General features: G+C 53.1%; 2 protein-coding genes across 2 annotated transcripts in view; one reads left to right on the top strand and one right to left on the bottom strand.

Annotated features, from left to right (window-relative positions):
* TRPC4AP (transient receptor potential cation channel subfamily C member 4 associated protein) overlaps window positions 1-8,715 on the top strand; it is a 38,231-nt gene extending 29,516 nt beyond the window's left edge. The window contains exons 12-19 of the mRNA XM_075721371.1: window positions 319-420; window positions 2,241-2,324; window positions 2,660-2,750; window positions 3,115-3,255; window positions 4,852-4,960; window positions 5,165-5,277; window positions 5,515-5,721; window positions 7,747-8,715. Coding sequence (XP_075577486.1) covers window positions 319-420; window positions 2,241-2,324; window positions 2,660-2,750; window positions 3,115-3,255; window positions 4,852-4,960; window positions 5,165-5,277; window positions 5,515-5,721; window positions 7,747-7,884 — 985 coding nt within the window. The 3' untranslated portion in view covers window positions 7,885-8,715. The remainder of the gene's footprint in view (window positions 1-318; window positions 421-2,240; window positions 2,325-2,659; window positions 2,751-3,114; window positions 3,256-4,851; window positions 4,961-5,164; window positions 5,278-5,514; window positions 5,722-7,746) is intronic.
* A 2,221-nt stretch (window positions 8,716-10,936) lies between these two features.
* The window catches only part of MYH7B (myosin heavy chain 7B), a 28,913-nt gene continuing 13,174 nt past the window's right edge, over window positions 10,937-26,675 (bottom strand). Inside the window, 28 exon segments of the mRNA XM_075721370.1 lie at window positions 10,937-11,035; window positions 11,243-11,380; window positions 11,532-11,627; window positions 12,048-12,152; window positions 12,445-12,615; window positions 12,773-12,898; window positions 13,014-13,217; window positions 13,310-13,502; window positions 13,630-13,745; window positions 14,060-14,184; window positions 14,723-15,072; window positions 15,273-15,469; window positions 15,714-15,832; window positions 16,327-16,453; window positions 16,864-17,253; window positions 17,875-17,965; window positions 18,564-18,709; window positions 19,050-19,226; window positions 19,626-19,868; window positions 20,451-20,706; window positions 21,154-21,290; window positions 21,802-21,925; window positions 22,545-22,662; window positions 23,124-23,211; window positions 24,732-24,808; window positions 25,290-25,422; window positions 25,510-25,689; window positions 26,406-26,576. Coding sequence (XP_075577485.1) covers window positions 10,937-11,035; window positions 11,243-11,380; window positions 11,532-11,627; window positions 12,048-12,152; window positions 12,445-12,615; window positions 12,773-12,898; window positions 13,014-13,217; window positions 13,310-13,502; window positions 13,630-13,745; window positions 14,060-14,184; window positions 14,723-15,072; window positions 15,273-15,469; window positions 15,714-15,832; window positions 16,327-16,453; window positions 16,864-17,253; window positions 17,875-17,965; window positions 18,564-18,709; window positions 19,050-19,226; window positions 19,626-19,868; window positions 20,451-20,706; window positions 21,154-21,290; window positions 21,802-21,925; window positions 22,545-22,662; window positions 23,124-23,211; window positions 24,732-24,808; window positions 25,290-25,422; window positions 25,510-25,689; window positions 26,406-26,576 — 4,497 coding nt within the window.

Raw genomic sequence — 26,675 nt, 5'->3', positions numbered from 1 at the left:
CAAATATTCACAAAAGAAACCATAAGATCCTGAACAGGTCAGCAAAGAACCGGTATCTCAGAGCTGGTCAGTGTTGAAACTTGCATTTGGCAAGATTTGGAGGAAGCTTATAAAACTGCAGCTGGTTGGCCTGGGAGTGTGCTGTGGTGGAGGGGAGTAGAGTGTGAACGGCTGTGAAGAGCTGGGCAGGCGAAAGCTGATTGCCTAGTCCTGCAGCCCTCGTAGGCACGTGGCTTTACTCTTCATGGAATTGCACATTTGCCTGCCTCTTGAATTCATCGTATTTTTCTCCTCTACTCCCCAACTGTGTTGCTTTAGGAACAAGTATCTCCTTTTAAACAGCCAAGAACTTAATGAGCTGAGTGCAATCTCCCATAAAGCCAACATCCCTGAAGTTGATGCAGTTGTCAACACAGACAGGTGAGTAGGGCCAGAGGGTTTAGGTCAGCAGCTTCTACTGTTTTGCAAGCACTTACATCGGAGGTTTGATGTCACCTGTTTTGTTTAAGGTCCTTCTGTCCACCTCACTTGCTTTAATTTCAGTGACATGTTTCAGCGGGAAGTGTCTAGGTTTGTAGGATGTTTGTGGTCATTAGCAAATCTAAAGTGTGCTTGTGCTTGGAGTAAGCCACTTTAAAACAAAAGCAACCTAAAATGGGGGTTTTGAGTTCATGGCCCAAACTTCATTATGATGTGCTAGGTCTGCCTGTTGGTCTGGTCTTTCTCAATACTGGCATTGCAGACAGACCTGGAAATTAAACTGGGATCCCTCTAATGCATGAATTGCTACTACTACTAAATCTTAGTTTTGAGATTCAGGAGCAGTCTGTGCACACATAATGTCCATTTACAGTCTGCGTAAACAGCTCTGAGTGTGTCTGCTCAGAGTCTTTATTTTAAGAGCAGCTAATAACTGGAATAAGCTAAATTAGATTAACATGTTAAACCACTCACAGAATCTCCAGTGTTATATTTGAGTATCTGTTAGAGTGACTATTTTAATTTAATAAGCTCTTTAACACTGATTCTGATGTACAGACCTCACAAGGTGGAACACTGCTTGCCGAATTTAGTTGTCAGAATACTCCCAGAGTGCCAGCAGGGACTTGGTCTGCACAGGGCAGATTTACCTCGCTTCAAAAGGGAATTGTCTAAGAGGATTTCTAGATTATAATTATTATCACAATAGTGTGCCTAATTGGGAAGAAATGGTGTCTGTATTACTCAGATCCTTTCCTTCTAAGCACAGGTACCTTTCTGGCTTTGTTCGAAAAGGAGTAAGTATTTCGGGGGAAAAAGTCACCCTGTTAGGAGTGCACTGAAAGGAAGTGGATTGAGGGTATAAACAGCTTCTTCCAGCCTGCAAAGTTTCTCCTCTCTCTCGAGTGTTAGTAAGAACAGACTGTCATGCTGCAAGAAATACACTTCCCACGACGGCTTTGTCAGCTGGCTGTCGACCGCCCAGCAAAGGTGCTGATCCAGCACGTGGCCATCGGTGTGGCTGCATCTGCTGAATATCCGTGCTGGGGTGTTTCTTGAGCAGAAGAGTGCCACTTGAAGCATCTTATTCTACTTCTGCAGGATGGTTTGTCTAGCCAGACTGGCAGCACTGCTCAGTTTCTGACCCCAAATTGGTTTCTTTTCCACCCTTGGCATTTCGTTTCTGTGTTGCCTTTCTTGATAAATGAGGAGATCAAGGCATTGCTTCTGCACAAGCTTACTGTAGGAAGATACTCCACTGAAGATGCTATTTAATACAAGTAGTATTGCAGTTCTACAGCCTCTATACTTCTACTAGTACATACGAAAGAAGGCTACCTCATGTAGCATCTAGGTTTTCGCACTCTGCTCTGCCTCCTAAATAGCACTTAGAGCTTCCTTTATGTTTGTTGAGCAAAAAAGGCGTGTTTTTCTTTCATTCCTAAGGTCGTATGTGGTGTATGGGGGTTTTTTCCTAATCTCTTAATTCCTACAAGGTCTGAATTGGTATTTCTGAAATCATTAACATTTTGAGAGATAATGTTAGGATTTATGTGGAAGCCATGTTGCAGGTATTGCAGATGTTTACAAAAGGCAGCGAGGAGAACTCTTCCACTGGTAGAACTGGTAATGAAAGTTAATTAGTATCTGTACTATATATTTAATACTGGGATTTTGATCATTAAAAGCTCTGGGGAAGAGACTGGATTCAGTGCTTGCCAGCCCTTACACTCATGCTCTGATTTCTTCACATGCTCTAGGAGTCTTGTCTGTGATGGCAAAAGAGGCTTGTTGACCAGACTGCTTCAGGTCATGAAGAAGGAACCAGCTGAATCCTCCTTCAGGTGGGTTCCCTTTGCGCTGTAACATGCTGGTTTGAGTTGACTGGGAAGTTGGTTTGTTTTCATACAGCTTACAGCAGTTGAAAATGCTTGAGAATCATAAGCTGTGAAAAGATCTGGCTTTGTTGCACTTGGCAGGTGAGGGAGAATGCCAAAGCTTGCATTGAACCTCATACCCAGTACAGTCAGTGATTTTCTGCAGGATCAACAGGTCTGAATCCAGCTTCAGATTGGAATGGAACTGATTAGGAAACCTGACTTAAATTATAGTTGTGATACAATACTCCCCAATACTCCCCTTGCTCCAAAATTAAAACCTCATTTCTTCTATTTCTCAGGTTTTGGCAAGCAAGGGCAGTTGAAAGTTTTCTGCGAGGCACCACCTCCTATGCAGACCAGATGTTCCTGCTAAAGAGAGGACTCCTGGAGGTAACGAAGTATATGTCATGCTTCCTCTGTAATGTATCTCCATAGCAATCAAGAAGGATTTATCCGTAATGAATTCAAAATGGACTAAAAATGTAGTGCTAAATATTCACTGGGAATAGAGCAGTTTTTGAAAAGTATTTGTGAATTCTGCTTGTGGCAACCAGGTGTGAGGTGGCCAGTTCTATAGCCCACATCACTGGGAAGTTAATTTAACAGAAGACTCATCTGAATTGTTCTCGTTAGTTCTTAGATGACAGAAATAAACCTGCAGATAAATGTTTTAACTACTGATTAAATCAGAGTCTTTGCTGTACTGCTGGCTTGGGCTAAACTGTGGCAATAACATGTTTTCCTTCCATTCCAGCATATTCTCTACTGCATTGTTGATAGTGAGTGCAAATCACGAGATGTGCTTCAGAGTTACTTTGACCTGCTGGGAGAACTGATGAAATTCAATATTGATGCATTCAAGAGGTTCAACAAGTACATCAACACAGATGAGAAGGTAAATATTTGTAAAAGCTGTCCCCAGTGGGTTAAATTACGTGGTCTTACAACTAAACGTAGCACTAAGAAACTCAGATCATTTGCTGATTTTGTTGTGATTGTTGGGGTTGGTGCACAGTAAACACAAAGGAGTGAGCTGCCAAAGTCTCTTCACAAGCATGCATGTTGCTGCATACACTCGTGTTTTCAGCTGTTCTGAGTCAGCAAGCGCTGAGCTGTTCAGAAAATGTTGCCCTGTTACGTGATTGGGCAGGTCTAAGGTCAGGGCTCCAAGATGGTAGAACATTTCCTGTGAAGTCACTGGGGTTTGGGTTAAGCTGATAGTTGTGGACATCGAGACAGGCTCCAAAAAAATCTTTTACTGGAGCTTGGGGAGGGGAGGTGGTTCTTGATGGAGATGACTTAAAATATTTATTAATATTTGATACTGCAAAAAGACATATCTTTGATGTTATTTGAACTTAGAGACATTTTAAGAAGTCATGGCTGATGTAATTGCCTATAAAACTTAGTTGCATATGTAGATCAAGAATGGGCAGCATTCTATGCAAAGTGGTTTCATGCTCTTGCACACTTTGTACGTATAACATCAGCTTTTGGGTAGGTTTCGAATGACCTCATGCTCTTGCTTATGTTACTGTAATTTTTCTCTGGTTGCTGTTAGTTCTGGCAGACCTTGGAGAACAGAAACAGAGAGGTATTTAAAAGAAAGATGTATTTAATTTCAGGTTGTTTTCTAGTAAATGAACTCACACATTCTAGAGAATCTGTCTTTATACTTTGTGTGTGCTTCCTATTTATTGATCTATAACTTTATTTAATTCTCATTCTGTACGAGTCCCTCACTGTATTCCTCCCTAGCACTGTCTGCTGTAGAAAATAAAGTGTAGGAAAACACGGAGCTGGAGGAACTACAGACGCCAGCAGCCATGCTGTGTTGTCTCCCTCTTTCAAAACAAATACTGTATGAAATCTTGGTCTCATTGAAGTGACACAGCTTCCAAAGAGATTTTAGTGGTGCCAGGACTTTGGCATTTTTCTGTTCTGTAGTGTTTTTAAGGCACTTGCTATAGGGATCCTTTGGGCAGCCCTCGGTGCCAGTATTGGCTTGGACTGGATGAGGCAGGCCTGGGAGTGTGCATCTCCTCTTGTTCCTGTTAGAGATAACGAAAAGGTGATGACCTCTGGGTATTTTGGCATTCAGAACCTAACTCATGTTTCTGAAGGGAAGGGGAAATTGTCCATGTCTGTGAAACCATATGTTGGTTAAGTGCACGTTTTAGGTGCTTGTGCTCGGAATTCAAGGCAGTTTCTCCAGTAACCATCGAGAACTGTGCTCTTTCAATGTCAAAAATCTGGAGAACGCTTACTGTTGGCCTACTCGCCAAACCTTCGTCGTAGCTCTTCCTGCGTGGGTTCGCTGACCTGTTCCCCTTGCACCAACAGAGTAATTGGCTTAGTACGCCTCTTGGCCACGCGTATTCTGAAAAGGGTATGAAACGCTGTTCTGTCAGACCTCTTCTATGAGTGTTCCTGTAGGATGAATTTTTTTGTTTGTTTTTTTAATGCAACACTAAAAAGTATTTCCGTTTAGTTCCAGATATTTTTAAATCAGATCAACAGTTCATTGGTTGACTCAAACATGCTTGTTCGCTGCATTACGTTGTCCCTGGACCGATTTGAGAATCAGTCTGATGCTAAAGGTAAAGAGTAAGAAATGGAGAGGGTGGTGGTTGGTAGCGATAATGCTTATTTTAAGTCTGGGCTTTGAAACTTTTGGGTTTAGACAGAAATGCCACCTTGCGGTTTGTTGCTACAGTCTGAGCGCCATTCTCACTGCCATATTGCTTGGACCAACGTGTCTGAGCATTAAGCACTGATGATTTGTCTCTTTCCTCTTGCTGCAGTTGCAGAAGTCCTGTCAGAGTGCCGCCTGTTGTCATATATGTCCCAGATGTCCATGAGAATGTCCTTTCTTTTCCGTCTCATTAATATTATTCATGTACAGACACTTACACAGGTAAAGAGCTGACAGTAACTTTGCAGTTACCTTGCTGACACTGTGTAGTGATGCACTGGGCTGGGAGCAGGGAGGAACGCGGCTTCTCTTGAGGAGACCCTTGTCCCTTCTCTCTTGATACCTGTAGGAGCACCTCCTCTGCATGCTTACCACAAGCACATTTTGTAAGGATATGTGTACAACCGATGTCTCTATTTTTTTGTTGTTTGACCTACTGTGTCATTTTTTTTCTTCTAGGAAAATGTCAGTTGTTTGAACACAAGTTTAGTTATCCTAATGCTGGCCCGAAGGAAAGAAAAGCTACCTTTTTATCTGCGCACTTTGCAACAGATGGAATATACAGAAAAATACCCAGGCTTCATCCTGAACAACTTCCACAGTCTCCTGCGATTCTGGCAACAGCATTACCTCAACAAGGATAAAGACAGCACCTGCTTAGAAAATGTATGTGAACCTCTTACCGTAGCGAGAATCAATCGTAGCAATATCTGTCTACTAATCACCTAGCAAAAATGGGAAGTGAGAGGTTGTGAAGGGAAAGAAGGGAGCAAGTTCTGCCCCCCGGTGTAACTTTCTGTAGTGCTTTTCACACTATTTTACCCAGTCAGGTGCCTTCTGCAAGGACTCAGACTGCTGCAAGGCAGGTGCTGGGTTTCCCTGCAAGTAAGACCTTAGGTCTTGGCTCTGGCACACAGAAGCGAAGCTTGCCAATGCTGAGCGGATTTGAGAGGCGGGGCTGGCGAGATGGCCAGCCCTGCACAGGCATGTGGAGGCAGGACAGAATCCAGCTCCCGGACTAGTTAGCACCTTAACCAGACTGTCCCCTCTCTTCCTGGGGTGGCAAACAGTGCAGGAGAAGTATCTGGTGTAGCTGCTAGAAGAGAAGGCAGCTGCCATGTGGAAAGCAGCCTGCAAGCTTCTACTCCAGAGCTAGTCTGTCTCGGGCACTGTGGAGAGGCAGAAATGGCCTGTGATGAGAAGGTGACTCCCTTGTATATGCCCTAGCAGGCTAAAGTGAGGTTGCACAGGTTTCTTCCTTGACTTTTTGGTGCTTGGGTGGCAGCTTTAACAGATTTTTAATGTGTCTGTGGAAAAGCCCTTCTCTGGCATGCCCGTACACTGCAGCACACGGCTGTGGCCACGGCTGTGACCTGAGCGCGGTGCAGGCAGCCTCCTATAGGCGAGGTACCTGAAGAGGGGCAGTATTAGGGCTCGAAAGCAGTTAAAATAAGGAGCTTCAGTTCCCCAGAAAGGAGGAGTGCAATGGAGGGAGTCCGTGTGGGGTGGAGAAGCTGCAGTGAGTGAACGGTGCAGCCTTGTAACACTCTTCTGTCAGCCTTATTTGGCACAGTATGCGTGGGGCAGTGCTTTGCTGTGCCAGTTCGACCTGGGGAGCGGCAGGGTGACTTGGGGCCTGCAGCGCCGGGGCACTGCGTCGCGACGTTCGTGCCGTGGTTTGATGCGTCCGCGGAGGGGAGACGCTGCTGAGACCAAAGCTCTCTGCCACTGCCGCATTTCAGGGTCGCGTTGTGCTGTGCATGCACGCTGCTGTACTCGCTGTGTCTTGGGCCACTGGTGAGGTGGAAATAGTTGTCCAGTGTTTTACTGGCTTTGGGTAATAACGTGATGTGTGGGGCTGCCGGAGAGACCTTTTGGCCTTAAGAGAATGACGCAGGAGGGATGTGAGTGGGCAGGGTCTGTTGTCTTTGTGTCTTCCCTAGGAGTGGGAGCTGCTGCCAGCATTGGCTCCATCTGCAGCACCACAGTATCCCAGCTTGTGTTTGGACTGGACAGCAAAGGAGAAATTTGGGCGCGTGTGTGTGTTTGTACTGCTTGCGGGCAGCCCTGCCAGCCCACGCAGGCTTGCTGGGGTGGTGGTCACCGTGGCTGCTCTCAGCAGGGCTATAGATGCCGTAGGCGCTGGGAGTCCCTGCCAGTAGCCAGGTAGCGGGAGGCTGGCTGCAGAAGGGGTGGTCCACAGAATCACAGAATGCTTTGGGTGGGAAGGGCGCTCTAGAGCTCACCCAGCCCAACCCCTGCAGCGAGCAGGGACAGCTTTAACCAGAGCAGGGTGCTCAGAGCCCCGTCCAACCTGGCCTGGGATGGTTCTGGGGATGGGGCCTCCACCGCCTCTCTGGGCAACCTCTGCCAGTGCCTCACCACCCTCAGTGTGAAAAATTTCTTCCTTGTATCCAGTCTAAATCTATTATTCTTTAATTTAAAACCATTAAACCATTAAAACCATTGAACCATAGTTGGTTCAGCATCCAGCCCTTCTGCTCCACGCCCCAGGGAGGGTGGGCTGAATGGTGAATTAGCGGTGTGACACTGTGTGGCTGGAGAAGCCAGGCTGAATAGGAAGCGATTTACAGGGTTTTTTTTTCCTGCCAAATGCCTTTGGGATGTATCTTCTGCTGCGTGTTGGTGCCTGTGGACCATGCTAACCAGCCTCTCCATCTCTTCCCACAGAGCTCATGTATTAGTTTTACCTACTGGAAAGAGACTGTATCTATACTGCTCAGTCCAGACCGGACATCCCCCTGTGCCATAGTTAGCTACATCGACGAGGCATATATGGACATTGACAGAGACTTTTCTGAGGAGTAATTCTTCACTCTGGCTTCTGTTGGACAGCGCTTGGAGGGTACCTCGCAGCCCGTGGATTTTCAGGGATACGCTGTGTAGTGTGTGTGTGCGTGTGCGGCTTGGAACCGTGGAGCGTTACTGCATTGTGAAAACCCCAGCCCCTTCCTGGTCCCCATCTCTGATCTCTAACGGACGAGACTTTGAAAGCTCTCTGGGCAACACATTCAGGGATGTATCTTCCAGTTGTTCTGGGATAAAAATAATCAACTGCAAAAACCAGCCTCTCTTTTTATTTTTTTTTTTTCTCTCTCCCAGTCCAGCGTGGCTGGTCAGAGTTTTGTTTTTTTTTTTTTTTTGCTGACAGATGAGGATACTCTGTATGTGCCAATTTAGTTGTGGCTCGCTCTCATGGCTACCAGAATTAGCAAGTCAAAAAGCACAGAAATTGCCCTCCAAATGTGAGGTCCAAGGAGCCAGTCTGACTGGGACCCCGCCACACCAGCCACGTGCAGAGCCACCACGAGGACTCCCTTCAGGTGTAACTCTTCTGTTGGGGTTTGGAATCAGGGGGTTAGGGTTGGTTAGAGCGTGAGTGTGTGTGTGTGTGCTTCAAATTCCTGAGAGCCCTAGCTCCAGTCACCTCTTTACCATCTACTTTTGGATCATTTGGTACTAAATCTGTCTGTTTGTGTGTTAGGAGAGAACCTCTGCTCCTGCTGTCTTTCCTGCAGATCCATCTGAAGGTGTTTTACAATGCTGAGGAGAACAGAGACATTTCAGCGGTGGTGGAATTGCAACAGGGGTTGGCTTTTTCACGGAGCACTAGCATTAAAATGTACTAATTTTTTTAAACTTGCGGCTTGTCCCTTCTTGGGTAACTAATCTGGTTTTAAAATCCTTTTCAGGACCATTGCTTTTGATGCTAACCTGCTATGCCTGGAAGTCTTATGTCAGTCTCTGCTTTCAGTTGTTAATACCAACACACACATTAATCTTGAAGTGCAATATTTACTGGAGATGTCAGTTTTTTCCTGGATCTATTTTAATCAGAATGTGTTAAATGCTGGGAATAAACACTCCTGGTTGAAGGGAACTTTGTAGGATATGTTGGGAAAGGGGGAATCGGGTTTTGGCAGTCCTGATTGCCAAACCTGTGCACGCCCTGCCTCCTCACCAACATTATTTGTGTTGCTCCAAGACAGTCAGATTCCCAGGAATGAAATACAGTCTGATCTCCTGAGCCACTGCATTTAAGTAAAAAAAAAAAAAATGCGTCTTGCAGCTCCAGCTAAAAGAAACCAGTCTTTTTTTAAACATACATCTGAATTTTTTTTTTTTTTTTTAATTTTCTTAACTTATTTGATGAGATGACTTGACTTCAGCTCTGTCCAGGCTCTGGAGAGGGACCGGTGGCAAGGATGTCCCAGAGCTGTAGCATTTTGTCTCTAATCTTTGCCAGCAGAACAAAACCCACTCTGAGGATCCCTGTGCTGGGGCCTGGATGAGTGGATGAGGGACTTGCTCTCCAAAAGTCACCCCTCTCCTCTCGCTTATCTCACACTGCAGTCTCCTGCTATGGACTTGCAGCCAGTATTTTGCTTGTGGGGTGGCTGGAGCCACTGAGCTTGCGCATAAACCTGGAGCCTTGCAGAAGCTCCCGGGCATCCCGGTGTCCCTCCCTGGGGGGCTGAATCCCCTGGGCAGGCTCGGCCCCGCTCCAGGGAGGTCACCCTGCTCGCACCCCTTGCATTGGGGAGCTCCTTGCTACGGCAGCTGCAACTCTGTTCTTCATCAGGTCACCCCACCCTGCCCCCTCCCTCCCCTGAGCTAATTTCGTTCTCATCTGTACTTTTTTTTGTTCTTGGGTATTTGTGGTTTTGGTGTATCTTTGCTTCTCTTCTTAACTGTAATAGATGTACACTTAAAATAAATGCTTCAAATTAAAAGGCTTTTAAGTTAAGGGATGCCTTTTCCATAGTCCAGTTAATTGGTGCATCCACCGATTGCTGCTATAAACCTGCAGAGTCTCATTTCCATCCGTATTTATGTAACGGACAGGTAGGGGCCAGCCTGCCTCTGTCCTTGGCTACCGGCCCGTGTGAGGCTGAGCTGAAGCCGCGCCAGCCTGCCTTCTGGCTGGCGGATCCTGATCCCTCTGGGTTCTCGCTGGCCGGAGGCAGCTTGGCTTTGCTTTCGCCTTCAGGCTGACGCAGGAGGCCGGGCCGGCTGCAGGGAAGGGAGCAGGAGAGAAACCCGCAGCGGCTCCTCCAGCAAAGGAGCGCGCCCGTCTCCGGGGGAAAGGCTCTGCCTGCAGCGGGCTGAGCGCACAGGCAAGTTTTAACTGGGGGCCATGTTCCTGTGGGCTCATCTGTCCATGCCAGATGCCTCAAGAATCTCATTTTGAGAGGGACTGGACAGCTCTGTCCTTCATCCTTGTTTTGTCTTATTTATGGAGAGCACAGGGCGGCTGCATCCTGCGCGGGGCCGGGGCGAGCTCGCTGGCTTCAGCGGAGGTTGCAGCGGGCTGTGCGCTGGGACGGGGGCGGAGGTGGGACCCTCGTCCCTAACAAACACTTCTGGAAGTCTGCACTATCCCCAGGGATTGCTGAGGTTCATGCTGCCCAGATTAATGCCAATTTACTAACTGCAAATAAACCGTATTAAATGGAAACTATTAAAGAAATCTATTTTAAAGAAATGAGTGGCGATGTCTTTCTTTGCAGTCCACCACCGCTCCCTCTGCCCTGCTGTCTTTCCTGCAGATTCCCATCTGAAGGTGTTTTAGGATTTCTTTATGTTCTCCCCAGGAGTAATGGGTTCAGGGAGGTCTGTTCTGCCCTCCACCCTCACCCCGAGCCTGCCTCAGCCCTGGTCCCCTGCAGCTGAGAGGGGGCTGAAGTGTTTGGGAGGAATGGACGAGGAAAAGGCTCTTTTCCCAAAAGCCACCAAACCAGGAGCAAGGCAGGGCAATAAAGGAGGGAGGGGGAGGCCTGTGCCCCTCTCCGACCCTGCCTGGCTGAGTGTTGGCCCCAAAGACCGCCCCCATCTCCAGCAGCAGAGCCCAAGGCCCCGGTTACCCCGTGACAGACACAACGGAGCGCGTCCTGGCAGAGCTACGTTTATTCACGCGGCGCAAAGCTGGCAGTGACTGTTGCAGCCATTTGCCTCCAACCTACAGCAGGCAGCTGGGGACAGGGCAGGACGCTGGGCTCCTACTACTGGTGCTGGCAAAAAAAACCCAAAAGGGCACTGGTGAGAGCCTGAGCCTGGCAGCAGGGAGCTCTCTGCCACCCTGCAGGTCCTGGCACCCGTGGCAGGTGAGGCCAGCAGTGCCACGCCGGGCAGGATGCAGCCGCAGCTCTGGCTGGGGGGGGCTTACCTTGGAGGTGATGACCTCCCTGGTGCGGGCGCGCAGCTTGTTGACCTGCGTCTCGGCGATGTCGGCACGCTCCTCGGCGTCGTCCAGCTCGTGCTGCGCCTTGCGGTACTTCACCAGGTTGGAGTTGGCCTGCTGCTCCTGGATGGGGAGAGGTGGGTGTGTGGGGCGCAGCCGGGACGCGGGGCTGCGAGCTCCCCGTGCCGCCCTCATGGCCCCCTTCCCTTGCAGCCATCGCCAGCGAGGGCAGTGCTGTCCCCGAAGGAGCGCGGTGGTGGGGACAGGCACTTACCGCCTCCTCAAACTGGCGCTTGTAGCTCTTGACCTTGCTCTGCAGCTTGTCGATCAGGTCCTGCATCCGTGTCAGGTTCTTCCGGTCCTCCTCAGCCTGCAAGTGCCCCGGCTCCGTTAGCAGGACACCAGGAGCCCCCCCCGCCCCAGGTCCGGCTGCCCCCAAACCTTTATCTGAGCGTCCCAGTGGTGCCAGGGCCCTTCTTGTGTACATGGAGCACCAACCCGCCGCACCCCCAGTCCCGTGTCACAGGCGCTGTCCCATCATTCCCCCCCAAACCCCATGGTGTCCCAGCACCCAGCTCCGGAGGTGCTGCCAAACGGGCAGACAGACAGAGCAGGGGTGGATGCTGTGACAGGGAGAAGCCAGTCCTGCCCTTGCCCATCCCCGCACAGAGCCAGAACAAGCCCAGGCGGGGCTGGGCTTGGGGAGTTTATTGGATAACGCAAGAGGCTGCGTTCAGGGAGAACTGGGCCAAGTCCTGCCGGGCTGGAGCTGCGAGCGGTGCCGCCGTACCTGGTAGCTCAGCTCCTTGATCCTCCGCTCGTACTTGCGAATGCCCTTCTGGGCTTCGGCCATCTTCTTCTGCTCCATATCCAGCTCGCCCTCCAGCTCCCGCACCTGTGGGTGGGTAGAGGCCAGCTCAGCACCCCGCTCCCCAGCGCCGGCCCCAGCTGAGGCCAAGCCACTTTCCCAGCTTGGAGAAGCCACAGCAGAGGCTAAGCCACCCCAAGCCAAGGTTGGGAGCCAGGCCCAGGCTTGCAGGGCCTCGGGGACTGTCCATCCCTGCCCGCGGGCCCCCCGAGGCACAGGGCAGCGCTGGTGCCCTGCAGCGCCCGGTGCCACAGGGGCTGGGGTGGCAGCAGGAGCCAGCTCCCGGGGACGCAGCCAGGGTCTGCCCCCGCCTTCGCACCCTGGCCTCCAGCTTCTGGATCTGCTTCTTGCCCCCCTTGAGAGCAATCTGCTCCGCTTCGTCCAGGCGCATCTGCAGGTCCTTGATGGTCTGCTCCATGTTCTTCTTCATCCGCTCCAGGTGCGCGCTCGTGTCCTGCTCCTTCTTCAGCTCTTCTGCCATCATGGCAGCCTGCGAGGCCAAGAGCACAGAGGCATCACCACAAGGCCAGGCAGCCCTGCCAGAACACAGGGGCTCAATGGAGAAGTTCTGAGACCCTCCCCGCTCCTCCTACCCACCAGCCCCACCCTTGCCGAACCATACAGCACAGCCCCCACCACATTCTTACATCCGTGATAGCCTTCTTCGCCTTCTCCTCAGCGTTGCGGCACTCCTGCACTGCATCCTCCACCTCGCTGCTCAGCTGCGAGATGTCCGTCTCCAGCTTCTTCTTTTGGTTGATCAGGCCCGTGTTCTGCAGACAGAGCAAGCTCAGTGCCACAGGGACCAGCCGTTCACCACGGCCCCGGTGCTGGCAGGCTCCTGGCTCTCCAGTGCCGGCAGAGGTGCAGGACTTGGTGGTCCCTCACCTGGGAGTGGAGCAGGTTGACCCTCTCGGTGGCCTCCAGCAGCTCCTGCTCCGCCAGCTTCCTGCTCCTCTCTGCCTGCTCCAGCGCTGCCCGCAGCTCCTCCACCTCCGCCATCAGTAGGTTGTTGCGGCGCTCCAGGGCGGCTGCCTGCTCCTTCAGGTCGTCATTGTGGCGTTGAGTGTCATCCAACTCGATTTGCAGGTCCTGCCGGGCAGCACAGGGTCAGTGGGGACAGGAGGGAGCCGGGGCTGGCAGCAGGGACAGCACCAAATCTGTCCCACCCGCGGCCACCCAACCTTGATCTGGGCCTGGAGCTGGCGGCCCAGTTTCTGGAACTCGGCGGCCTGGCGGTTGGCATGGCTCAGCTGGATCTCCATCTCGTTCAGGTCTCCCTCCATCTTCTTCCTCAGCCGGACGGCCTCATTCTTGGCCCGGGCCTCTGCATCTAGCGTGGCTTGCATGGAGTCCATGGCGCGCTGGTGGTTGCGCCTGCGGGAGAGACGATGCATCAGCCCTGTCCGCCCGGGGACACCCAGTCTGGGGCAGCCCCGTCAGGGCCATGGTGCCAGCTCTGCCCCCACAGCGATGGCCCTGCCCGTCCCCTCTCAGCACACACCTCAGGTTCTCAAACTCCTCGTCCTTCTCCGCCAGCTTCCTGTCCACGTCAGCCTTGATCTGGTTCAGCTCCAGCTGGATGCGCAGAGTCTTGCTCTCCTCATGCTCCAGGGCCCCCTAATGACAGCGGCAGCCATGGGAAGGTAGCCCCCCAGGGGGGATCTCCCCAGCCACCCACCCCAGCCTGGCCTCGCCCCCCAGCCCAGCACTATGGGGAGCAGGGCAGGTGGAGCCACCCCAGAGCCTTGCTGTAGTTGCACGACCCCCATGAGCGGGGTGCCCAGGGGTTGCAGCCCAGCTCAGGACTGTCACCCTGCCGGCACAGTGTGGGGGTTGCTGCTCCAGCAGCACCCAACCAGAGCTGCAGGGTTGGCCGGTGGCTGTTGAGGGCAGCAGGCACATTCCAGCATCAGTGGGAAACAAGGACCCACCTCAGCCTCCTCCAGAGCTGCCTGGATATCGCTCTTCTCACTCTCCAGGGCTTTCTTCAGCTTCTCCAGCTCATGGATGGTTTTGCCGCTCATGCTGATCTGGTCAGTCAGATCAGCGATTTCCTCTGGCAGGGATGGAAGGGCATTTGGTCAGGAATGAGTTTGTGGGGCCAGTCCCACCCAGGTGACTTCCCCAACCTCCTGCCCAGGCTTGGCTGATGTCCCCCAGCCCCTTGGAGAGCAGCTGAGGTTGTGCTTGGGGACATTTCTGCAGTCTGGGCGAAGGAGAGGGCATGGGAGAGGCATTAAGGACCCATGGAGACCTGCTTCTCCAAGAGCAACACCCCCAAGCTAGTGCCATGCCACAGCCATGGCACTCTCGGCAGCAAAAGGTGCACTGTTTGGAAACAAGAGCCAAGTGACACTGCCTGTCTGCCCAGAGTGTCCCCTGCAAGGGGCAGGACACATGCTGGCTTCCTGGCTGCACTGCTGCACCCCTCCAAGGAGGAGAAGGGCCAGGCTTGGCTGAGCAGCGAGGTCTGCTCCCTGCCTACAAGGAACCCCTGTCCCACCACCTGGCTGAGGGCAGGGGAGCCAGAGGCTGCCCATAAGAGCAGGAGTCTGGGCAAAGAGTCCAAGGGGAGCCCTTGAGCCCAGTCCTACCCTGCAGGTTCTTGTTCTCCCTCTTGAGGGTCTCCAGGTTGTCCAGGGACTCCTCGTAGGCATTCTTGAGCTTGAAGAGCTCCGTGCTCAGGCTGCGCGATTCCTTCTGTGATGCCTCCAGCTCTGCCTGGGTCTCCTCATACTTCTGCTTCCACTCGGCCAGGATCCTGTCAAAGTTGCGCTGCTTCTTGTCCAGGGCAGCACAGGCCGAGTTGGCACGCTCCAGGTCCACCGAGAGGTCCTCGATCTCTGTCTGCAGCCGATGCTTGGTCTTTTCCAGCGAGGAGCACTTGGCATGGGCAGCCTCCACTGCCTCCTCCGCCTCCTGCAGCCGGATAGCCAGCTTCTTCCTGCCGATGGCAGCAAGGGGTAAGTGCTCCCAGCCCAAGTGTCATCCCACCCCATTGCTCCAAGGAGGGAGGTCACAGCCAGCCTAAACAGCCTCAAGACTGGCCAGGAGGGTGCAGTCTCCCACTGGGGTCTGGAAAAGCCCCATCATTGAATGGAAACTTGCCCCCTGCAAGGAACCGACTTCTGCCATGAGACTTACTTGGCTTCCTCCAGCTCCTCTGTCCTCTGGATGGCATCTGTCTCGTACTTGGTTCTCCACTGGGCTACTTCTGCATTGGCTTTGGACAAGTTCCTCTGGAGCTCACTCTTGGCCTCCACCTCCTCCTCGTACTGCTCCCGCAGCAGGTCGCAGTCATGCCGGGAGGCTTGCAGGGCATGGGCCAGGGCGTTCTTGCTCTGAGGACGGGAGAGCTCATGAGAGGAGCAGCTGGCTCCAGGACACGGGCCATGGCACCGGGATTGGGGACAGCAGGAGGGAACTTCTGGTTTTCCCAGGCTAAGAGCTGCCCCTGGGGCTCCTGTGTGCAGCCATGTCCCACCTCCCCAGCCCAAGAAGCTGGGCCACTGCCACAGTGGGACACACGTCCCATTCCCTGAGATCTGTGTCACTCAGAGGTCAGCCATGCCTTAGAAGCCTCACCTTGGTCTCTTCCTCCAGCTGCCTCTTGAGTTCCTCGATGCTCTGTGTGAATGAGGTCTTGCCACGGCTCAGCTGGTTGATGAAGGACTCCTTCTCCTCCAGCAGTCGACTAAGCTCCCCTGGGGTCAAACAGAGCGAAACCAGCTACTTTGGGGCTGAAGGGCTGCAAGCTGCATTAGCCCACACCCCCCAGAGCCTGTGGCCTTCAGCTGCATGGAGACCTCCAGCAATCCCAGCTGTATCCCCATGCAGGCAAGGTGGGACCCATAGGCCAAGGTGCACACCAGCAGCTAAGGGCTGAGTATGCCTGCTACGATCCCGTCCTGATGCCCGAGACCACAGCACATCCCCCAGCACAACCAGCATCACCACAGAGGTCCTCTTCCTTGCCCATACAACACTTCTGCGAGGCCTGAGTGGAGGCACAGCAAGGACATCCCCCTCCCCTCTGCTCCAGATGGAGGTCCTGCTATTTTTTTTTTTTTTTTTTTTTTTGTCCATGGAAGAAGCAGGACAGTCTGCCCAGCTGAACCACAGCTCCCCAACTCAGATGCCCCAGTGCAAGACGAGCCCCAGGGCAGCCACAGGTCCCCTGGCCGCCACCCCCACCTACCGTTCTCGGTCTGCAGCCTGCCCCGCTGCGTGCTCACGTCGGTCAGTTGTCGCTGCAGCTCGTCCACTTTGGACTTGGCCTCGCTCAGCTGGTCCTCATAGGTGCGGCACAGCTTCTCAGCACTGGCCTGCATGCACCAAGCAAAGCCCGTGTGAGACCCAGCTCCGGGCAGAGAGCACCATTGCCCCAGGAGGGGCTCAGCGACTGCGTCACCCCGGGACCTCGCTGCCCTGCTCAGCTGATCCCACGTGCACACAGGGCAGAGAGCAGGAGCCCGCCAGAGCTCTCGTGTCTCTGCTGAGCTAGCAGTGGCCCTCTGCAGTCAGTCTCCCAGGAAATCTAGGACAAGCAAAGCAGCCTGCAAGCACTACCATAGTGACACAGGGACAAGCTTTACCTAGTGAAAAAGAGGGACTTGGCCATGGCAAAGAGCCACCTAGGACAACAACCCATGGACAGCCCCCCAAACACACCGCAACCACTTGCATTGATGTTCACAGAAGAGATGAACCTGCCCCGTACAGAACCAGTGCCCACCTTGTTCTTGGTGAGGTATTCAATGTTGGATGATAGGTCGTCCACCTCCATCTTCATCTCGCTCTTCTCCTTCTCCAGCTTCTGCTTGACGCGCTGCAGGTTGTCGATCTGCTCGCTCAGCTCCGCCACGCTGTCCGCGTGCTTCTTCCGCAGGGCAGCCGCCGTGGACTCATGCTGCAGGGTTGCCTCCTCCAGGTCGCGTCGCAGCTTCAGGAATTCTGCTTCCCGCTTCTTGTTCATCTCCAGCTGCGCGGCCGTTGCCCCACCAGCCTCCTCCAGCCGCTCGCTCAGCTCCTCCAGCTCCCGTGACACTTCTGCCCGCTGCTTCTCCACCTTGGCTCTGGCGGCACGCTCAGCCTCCAGCTCCTCCTCCAGCTCCTCAATGCGGGCCTGGCAGAGACAGAATAAGGCAGATGCTCCAAAGCACTGGGTGAAGCTCCAGCATCTCTGCTCTCCACAATGGAGCAAGATGGCTCCTCCGATGCCGGGGAGCAACAAGCCACCAGTCTGGAGCAAATGCTTGGGCTGTTTTGGGATTCTCGGAGGCAGGCATGCCTGTTGCTACTTGGTAGCATGTTTTGCAGAGCTCCTGCTCTCCTCTGTACCCTGCCATCAGGATCCAGGCTGATACTGTCTCCTTTTCTCCATACAAACAGCCTGAATCTGCGGGCCTGTCTCTGATTGATAGGAAGAAGCCCAACATACTAGATGTGGATTTTCAGAGTTTGGGCACTGGATTTAAGGTTTTAGTCTGGACAGAGAACTACATACTAGAAGCTGTTCCTCGTGCTGGTGCTAACATTCACCTCAACAGTTCATAGTTTAATTTTCAGTCTACCACATTTTGGCAGAGGGCTTTGCTTCTGCTAACAATGCCAGCTTTTTTTCATCGCTCTTCTGCCAAGGAGATGCCCCTGTGCTCAGAGAGGGACTGGCCCATGCAGATTCCCCAGCACATTACATCTGATGGAAATTTAAGACTCCTGGGCTGTGAGAACCGTTCCACCATACCTGGAGCTCCTTGATCTTCTTCTGTAGCTGTGCCTCAATCACTTGCCCATCTTCAATCCTTGAATTCAGTTGACTCATTTCAAAGTCCTTCCTGTACAGAAAGAAGGCAGAGCCTCTGGTCAAACACTGTTCTGCTCTTGTCTCTCTGGCTCTTGAAGCCAGAGGAAGATTGTTCCCTGCACTGTAACACCCAGGACCAAAGGACAAACAAACCCACACAGGAAAGGGACTGCAGGGGCAAGCAGCAGTGCATGGACTGCTCTGAGGGAGGGTTGGAGTGGCCAAGCTGGCAGACAACCTGGGTCTGAGGTTTTACCATACGAGGTCCCTAGGTGTTGTTCTCCAGTTCCCCAAGGAGAATGGGACTTGAGTGATGAAGTCTGTACTTGTAGCTGAGGTCCCAGCTATGCGCTAGGATCCTGCCAGGCCAGTCTCTCCTCTCCAACACCATGTACAGAGGAAGGTCTATAGCACCCTGATCTATCAGTCTGTGTGGCTGACAAGCTCCTCAGCATCTCTGCGTAGTGCCCAGGTAAACTAAGCCCTCATTTTGCCTGGACTGATCACACCAGCAGTGCTCAAAGCCACATCCCAGGAGCCCCCGCAGAGGCCACATGTCCACTTGATTTAGAGGTGGGAACTGGCCTGGCAGAGTAAGCACACAGCCCAGGCATATATCACACACTCACTTTTTGAGTTTCTCCTCCAGCTGCTGTTTGTCATTCTCCAGATCCATTACAGACTCTTGTGTCAACTTCAGGTCTCCCTCAAGCTTCCTCTTTGCTCTTTCCAGGTCCATGCGGACTTTCTTTTCTTGTTCAAGAGAGCTTTCCAGCTGGAGAATGAAGGGAGACAAGGATAGGGAGGGAAAGGACCCTCTGTAGCCCCAACGTTCCCCATATCCATTGCTGTGGGAACTTCACCCATCCCTGAGATCCAGAGCTGTTTCCTAGCCGGTCTCCACTCCCATTCCCTCAGCCCAGGACTGCTCTCCATGAGGTACTCTGGACCACCTCTTGGTTCAGGGGCAGTTTTTCAGTGGGGTTATTCATCAACCGGCCATATTAAACGGGGATCTGATAAACCTCCAGATCCCACTCAGGGACAGCCTTTGGGCTCTCCTGGAAACGTGACTCAAACCTCGCTCACTTCACTGTCACTGGCCTATGACTCACATCATCCACTTGCTGCTCCAGTTTGACCTTGGCTTTGGTCAGTGTGTTGACCTTGTCCTCCTCAGCCTGCAGGTCATCCAGGGCCTGCTGATGGGCTTCTTGCAGTGCTTTCTTCTCTTTTGTCAGCTTGGCAATGATCTCATCCAGAGCAGCCATCTCTTCAATCAAGTTTTTAACCTAGATCAGTGAGGTCAAAAATTGAGCGCATCTTCTCGTAGAGAGGGGACACAAAGCTAATACAGCAGCCTGACCCATGAAAGGCAGGAGTCCATGATCAACAGCAGCTTGGCACCACAGCATCAGCCAGCCCCTCTCCCATTGGCCAGGCTGGTTCCACCAGGTGCTTTGTCAATGCCCCAAATCACTTGCCATCGCACGGAACCATTTGCCCATACCACTCCTGAGCAATGAGACAGGACACAAGAGGGTTTTGCCCTCTCCCACAACTCTTTGCGCTCTGCCCTGCCCCAGCTCCCACACACTGGTAGCCTGGTCCCTGACGTTTCTTTTCAGTGCCCCCACAAGCACTGAGGCGCAAGGGCAATGAGCCTGTACTCTGCAGGGAGGATCAGTTACCTTGTTCTCCGTGGCATGCTTCTCCTTCTCCACCTTGGCCAGCGTGATCTCTAGGTCATCGATGTCCTTCTTCAGCTCTGCGCACTCATCCTCCAGCTTGCGTCTCTTGGCGGTGAGGTCTGCATTCATCTCCTCCTCATCCTCCAGACGCTCTGTCAGCTCCTTCACCTTGGCCTCCAGCTGGATCTTGGACTTGATCAGCAGGTCACAGCGTTCCTCTGCATCTGCCAGGTTGTCTTGCTCCTGGGACAGGCACAGGAGAGACAGTGCTCATCCACTGCGCCAGGAGCATACCAGTGGGCTCTCAGCCATGCTATCCCGGCCCAGAGCTGAAGCTCTCCTTGTGGAAGTGGCTGAGCAAGCCTGAGGTGCTCAGGTGTACAAAAAAAAGACAGACAGCTCCAGTCACTGCCTGTTTTCAAGGTCCATGGGACAACCCCTAACGCTAACCAGGGCCAAAGAGCTAACAGCAACTAAATCTTCCCAGAGAAAGGAAACACTGGTCTGACACTTCCTGGCACAGAAATAGCATGGATTAGCCACAGTTTGGCGAGCCAACATTGCCATCCCTCCTATGCCCTCGTGAGGACATCACCTTTTCCAGAGCCAGGGGAGCATGAATCCCCAGGGCAGCCCTGAGATGGCAAGCCTGTGATGTTGTTTCAGGTTTGCACTGAGTCTAACATTGCATTTCAAACAGATTGTGGCAATGAGAGGGTCTCAGAACTGCAAGAGGCTGAAGGAGGGGTCTAGCATGCTCTGCTCCTTCTTCTACCCATGGACCCTGCACTATCTTTACACTTCCAGAGAGGGTGAGGCACTCACTGCCTGCAGCTGGAGAGCCAGGTCGTTCTTCTCCTGGATCATGGAGACCTGCTTCTCTTCCAGCTCCTTCCTCTTAGCCTCGGACTTCTCCAGAGCCTCTTTCAGCTTCTGGAACTCCTCCTTCAGGTTGGACATTTCCTTCTCAGTCTGAGCAGACTTGAGTAAAGGCTTGATCTTGAAGAACAGCTTCATCCAGGACCAGTTCTTGACAGCATTGAAGGCCCGGATGTTCCACTGGATGGTATAGAGGGCTTCCCTGGAGGGATACAGGCACAGCATCATTATGGGTGTAGATTCCCCACATCCCATCCTCACTGCGGCAGAGACCTGGCTTTTGCAGACCTTGACATGTCTCTATTCTCCACCAGCTGGACAAATGGCAGTATGTTGAACGAATGGCACATTGTCTGCACACCGTAATGGCCTGAGTGATGTGGTGTGGCCTGGCTTTCAAGTCTCTTCACTCTGCATCCCTCTGACTCTTCCAGTGGAAACCAAAGGCTCCCCCCAGCCAGATACACTGACGCTCCCTACCAGGCCCATGCCAGACCTCTTACAGGTCTGCCTCCATCCCTTCAGGACAGGGCCATCCTCAACCACTGCCAGCCATAGGCAAGACCCACAGGTCAAACCCACTGAAATGTACAGAAGGAACAAGGAGACACACCAAGTTCTGCCTCTTCCCCCCCGCCCCCAACTCTACCTCCTCCTGATGATCTTCTGATACTCAATGCGCATGAGGTGCCCACGGATTCTGGCCTGTAGCATGGTCAGGATCTTGGCCAGACGCTCATCTCGCATCTCTTCCAGAAAGCCCAGTAAACCAGCCTTGAAAAACACCTGCAGGCAAGAGAGTGAGAACAGAGTCAAGAGCAGAGAGGCCAGAGGGCTCAGGGGTAACATAACCTGTCAGGCGAACCTGGGCTACATGCGGCCCAAAGCAGGGATAGACAGAGCAGCGAGGGCTACACCCCGCAGGTTTAGGTGCCCTCCCTGCACGGGCACACACCCACGCTCTGCGCTGGTTGGAGGTGCACCCACACAAGGCACAGGCACAGCTGGGCACCAGATCTCCCTGCCCTGAGCACATCACATTCCCCAGCAGGGACTAGCTGCTGGTGGTATGAGGTCAGGCAGCAGCAATCTTCTGGTCAGACCTGCGTCTTCCCAGCCTGCATCTTCCTCTGCCCTCCTCAACCCCTTCAAGGGCCACACACAACCTGCAGAGCGCAGGGCTTGAGCAGGGCTGTGAGCAAGGCAGAGAGCAAGCTGGGCACGGAGAGCAAACTGGGATTGCAGAGAGACACGAGGGGCAATGTCTCCCTCCCAAGGACTAGCTGCCTGGTCTCACCTTGGTATGACCAAACTTGTATTGTGCGCGGTCCAGCTCCAGGGAGCTCAGCAGCTTCTCTGTGGCCTTTCTGCTGTCCACAAACTTGTCATCTGGAATGGCTGCTGGATTCAGGATACGGTAGCTACAGGGACAAAGCAGAAGGAGGACATGCAAGAGAACCCCAGCACAGAGCTCCATCACCATCCCTGTACCCCAGTCATGTCAGTTCCCCCTGGAAGCATGTTGCTGCAGCACAGGCTGGAGTCACGTATGAGCCAGGAGCTCCAGGGTGCAGTATGAGCTCTTCTGAAGAGCAGACACCAGGGAACCCTGCAAGACCTTAGTCCCTGAACACAAGGAAGACTGTGCAGGAGGAGGCCACTGGCCTCACCATGCCTGGTCAGGTCCAGGCCAAGCAGGGTGGATGGGGCCAGCTGGAGAATGGTGAGTATCCCAAGGGCAGAGGGAAATCTGAGCCAGAACTGGAGGACTGGAGCCTTGCCACCATCCACCTGCACCAGCCCTGCATTCAGCATCTCAGACATCACCAGCCCTGCTGTCTCATCACATCTGGCACCAAACTATCCATGTCTGGCACCACGGAGCCAGCAGCAGAGCTATCCCAAACTGTACGTGCACTGGGCATATTGTGGTGGTTCAGACCAGCCCTGCACAAGCTGAGGAGCGGGTCAGAGCCAGAACAAGTCTGTCTCCCCTCAGAACACCTGCGGGTTGCTGGGCAAGGGAGAAGAGGGAGTTACCGCTGCTTGAAGTCTGCATAGAGGATCCTGTTGGGGAATCCCTTACGGCAGATGCGGATACCTTCAAGGACACCATTACACCGCAGCTGGTGCAGCACCAGGAAGGCATCCATGGCTCCTATGGGTGAGGACAAAGATGGAGCAGACATTCAGCCCAAGAGGACAGGGGAAATGGAGCTGCAGCGTGGGCCTGAACTCTGGAAACAGCCCGTGGTTTTGAACACGGGTGTTAACCTGTCCTGTAGGCCTATGCTGAGCACCGGTGCCGCAGCCTGGGCCTCAGATGGTGGAAGGCAGCCTGAAAGACTCATCCATGCCTGCTGTTATACACAAGTGCAAGGCAGCCCAAGCATCAATGCACAGCCAAAATGGGAGCCTGGCAAAACTCATTGTTCCCAGTAGAGGACACTGGCATGGGTCACAGGGGTTTCCACACTGAGATGGGGACAGGTCTCAGTGGCAGCAGGACTGCTGCAAGAAAAGGGTTGGGGAGGAGGTGGGTCCAAGTGTCCCTGCCAGCTCCCACATGTGGATGTCACCCGAGCAAACTGCCAGGGTGCTGTCTCAGGCCATGCATACCTGGGGTCTTTGTCTCATTGGGGATGATGCAGCGGACAAAGTGGGGCTGAGTGGAGCGCAGGTTGGTCATCAGCTTGTTGAGATTCTCCTGTAGGGCAGACACAGGGGATGAGGCATGAGGTGATAGCTCTGCTCCCCTATTACACTTCTTTCCAGCCCCTTTCCCCCACAGGCAGGGAGAGAGCAGACACTGAGAGCTCCTTACCACTCTGCATGAGAGAGGGGGAATTTCCTCCTGCTTGGCTGTTCTCTGTGCTATCCTGCCAATGGGACATCCCTGGCCCTGCAGCAGGACCACTGCCTTCTGCCAGGATGGGAGCAAGGGCAGAGGGGACTGTGCTGGCAGACATGCCAAATGGCACCTGCAGGTTTTGCTATGTCAGAGAGGAGCCAGATGCTTCCCAAGTATTTGTAGGTAAAGTTTTGCTGCAGGGGGGAGAGCCAGGAACACAGGACTGAGCATATTCCTGGTATACAGCTCTGCTGGTGCCCATCAGCCCTGTGCCCAGGACCCTGTAAATCTTGCGCTGGCATCCACATTGGCTGCAGTCCTCAACTCATCAGGGTTTCCCTGCACTTCCACAGCGCTAGTCACACCCTTCGGCCGTGACAGAGGGCCCTGGCGATCCAGCCTGGGCCTCCTTTTCTCTCCAAGGCTGGGCTCAAGCCAAGACATGGCCCTGCCTTTTCTTGTGGGAAAAGCATCTGCACCCTCAATCTTTCCATGCTGCCTTCCCCTGCCCATACAGGCTCAGCCTGCCCAGGACCAGCTCGGGGAAGGGAACGCCTTCCCGCAGCTCCACATCATCATGGGACAACTCCTCGCTGCAGACACCTTTCCCCAAGGCCTGTGACTTGTCCAGGAGGAAGAAAGTCACACAGCTCCCTGAACGGGGGCTCTGACACAAGCGCTGCCCTCTTTCAGCACCCTGTCACCACAAGGCTGTCATGGCAGGACACAGCTTTGGGCTCACACACCCCTCTGTGCTGTTTTCCAGTTGCTTAAGCTCTGGGGTGGACAAATAACTCCTGTGGTGAGCATGGGAACAGGGGTGTGTGTTATCCTGAGCTGTAAAATAGCTCAGGTCACCTCCCTGGACAGGACAGCAGAGAGCTGCCTGCTCAGAGACCTGTAAGATCCTCCTCCATTTTCTTCTGCCCAAAGGCTGTCCTTCCCGCCGACAAGAATGAGGAGAGAAGTAGCACAGACTTAAAGTGATGTTCATGTAATACATTATCTAAACATCACTACAAGTCTTAACTGCCGCTCTCTCAAAGGTGAAGGAGCTGCCGAGCAGCGCAAGCATCACACGGGCAGAAGCAGCACAAGCCCCAGCTCAAAGGGAGCCATCGCTCTCCCAGCCTGAAGCCTCGTGTCCTTCCCTAGCAGCATGGGGACAGGGCTGGGACTCTGCCAGGCACAGGCCCCTTGCCCAGGGATGACAGGGTGTCAGGAGCTTTTGCCTAGTGGTGGTCTTTCAGGAGCCCCTTCAGGCCCCAGGAGCTCATGTGCAAGATACCCCAGGGTCTTGGCAGGGAGGTGGGACTGATACTGGGAAACTCTGAGCATGCTTCCCTCACGGCCTCGGATGAGGGGCTGGCTCTTACCTTGTGCAGCTGTGACACTGTTTGGAAAGAAGCTGCCTTTTTACGTTTCTCCTTGGTCCCGGGCTTGTGAGGTTCCTCTGTTGGGTTGAAATATTAAGAACATCAGCAAAACATCTGCTCGGCTTGGAGGACTCAGGAGCACCTCCAAACACCCCTGAAACACCCACAGCCCCTGTAAAGCAGAGACAGTAGTGCCCTGCTGCAGAGCAAAGCTGCAGACCACCAAAAACATCTCCCACAGCACCCAACTCTGGGTGTTGTTCCTCAGTTCTTGGTAACAGCAGACCCCATCACAGGGCCACCAGGACAGCTCTACACCACCGCACAAGCTCAGCCTGGTCCTAACCACCCACCTAAAGCCCCTAGACCAGCACTGCATGTCCAGGGTACCCACCTACCCACATCAGAGAGGTTTTTAGGGGTCAGTGTGGGTCTTCCCTTTGCCCAGGCTGTTAGGTGCAGGAATGCTGCACCAACAGCTGGGCATAGGGGTGAGGAGGCTTTGCTGCAAAGGGAGGGAGAGACCGAGGACAAAAAAAGGGTGAGGTGGTTCCTCACCTGAAGTAGAGCTCACGTAGTTCTCATAGAGGGATGCCAGGAGCTTGTTTTGGGATTTTTGGAAGACAGCCACCACCGTCTCATTCAGGGGGTCCTTGTTCTTGTCCAGCCACCCAATGATGTTGTATGGCACCTGTCACCAGAGGAGAGAGGCAAAGGTAAGGACAGCCCTGCAAGAGGGAAGGTGTGAATGCTGTGGAAGAGCTGACAGGGGACGTACCACACCAGCATAGTGCACCAGCTCAAAGTGGGCCTCGTATTTCCGCTTTTTATCTGGCCGGGGCTTCTGGAAGTTGGGTGACTTCCCAATATGGTTGTCATAGAGCTTAGCTTTGAATGACATGTCGGAGGCCTTCGGGAACATGCACTCCTCTTCGAGGATGGACAGGATTCCCAGCGGCTGCAGGGAGAAGGTAATACAAAGAGGTCTGAGCTCAGTGTTGCCATGTCCCGTCCCAGAATTGGGGATTCTCTGTGCCACTGAGCAAGGTGAGGCAATGCTTGACTTGGGAGACCTCGTCCTCATTCAGACAAATGGTGCAAGACATTGACCATGGGGCAAGCTATCACTGGTGTATTCCAGGCTGCATCTGACCTCCAGCCAGTCAGAGTGGGACTGGCCAGGCCTGCAAGACATGGGGGCTTGCCCAAGTCCATCAGATTGTTGGGAAGGGGAGACCCTCTCCAGCATCCTGACAGGCTTGCTCCTTTCAAAAAAAAAAAAGTGAGTTTCCTCCATGCAGTGGTGGAAATCTTTTATACCAGCTGCTCTGAATGAGCAAGTACTCAAGTAAGAGGCACTGAGGGGCAGCAAGTGGGTAGGAAAAAAGGGGCAGGGATCACTGTTCTCTGGAGTAAAAGGCTGCACCAGGTTTTGTGGCTCACTGGTGGGTAGGAACAGACTTTCCGTGGTTTCATAGTCAAAATTTGTGTCAAAAAGGACTCGGTGCTGGAGGGTCTGAGCTGTAAGTGTGGGGAAAACAAAGTTGGGCACTTGCCACCGACTGAGGAGGGAATAATTTCATTTCTGGTAGCAGAGCACCTCTCACTGTTCCAGCCTTTGCAAACAAGCTGCCTACCAGAAGTACCATTCCTGTGCCCTGACTCATGCTTTACCTTCTCAATCAGGTCGATGCAAGCCTGCAGGTCCAGGCCAAAATCAATGAAGACCCATTCAATGCCTTCCTTCTTGTATTCTTCTTGCTCCAGGACAAACATGTGGTGGTTGAAGAACTGTTGCAGCTTCTCATTGGTGAAGTTGATGCACAGCTGCTCAAAGCTGTTGTACTGCAAGAACAAAAAAACCTGCGTCAGAAGGAGGAGCTCCAGACGTGAAGGGATTCACTCTTCTGCTTTGTCTGGGCATGAGGAGTGATCTCAGCTAGG

This window comes from Pelecanus crispus, chromosome 14 (assembly GCF_030463565.1).
Source record: "Pelecanus crispus isolate bPelCri1 chromosome 14, bPelCri1.pri, whole genome shotgun sequence".
NCBI classification, from domain to species: Eukaryota; Metazoa; Chordata; class Aves; order Pelecaniformes; family Pelecanidae; genus Pelecanus; species Pelecanus crispus.
Note: the sequence above shows the minus strand (reverse complement) of the source record. Positions and strands in the feature narration are given on the sequence as shown.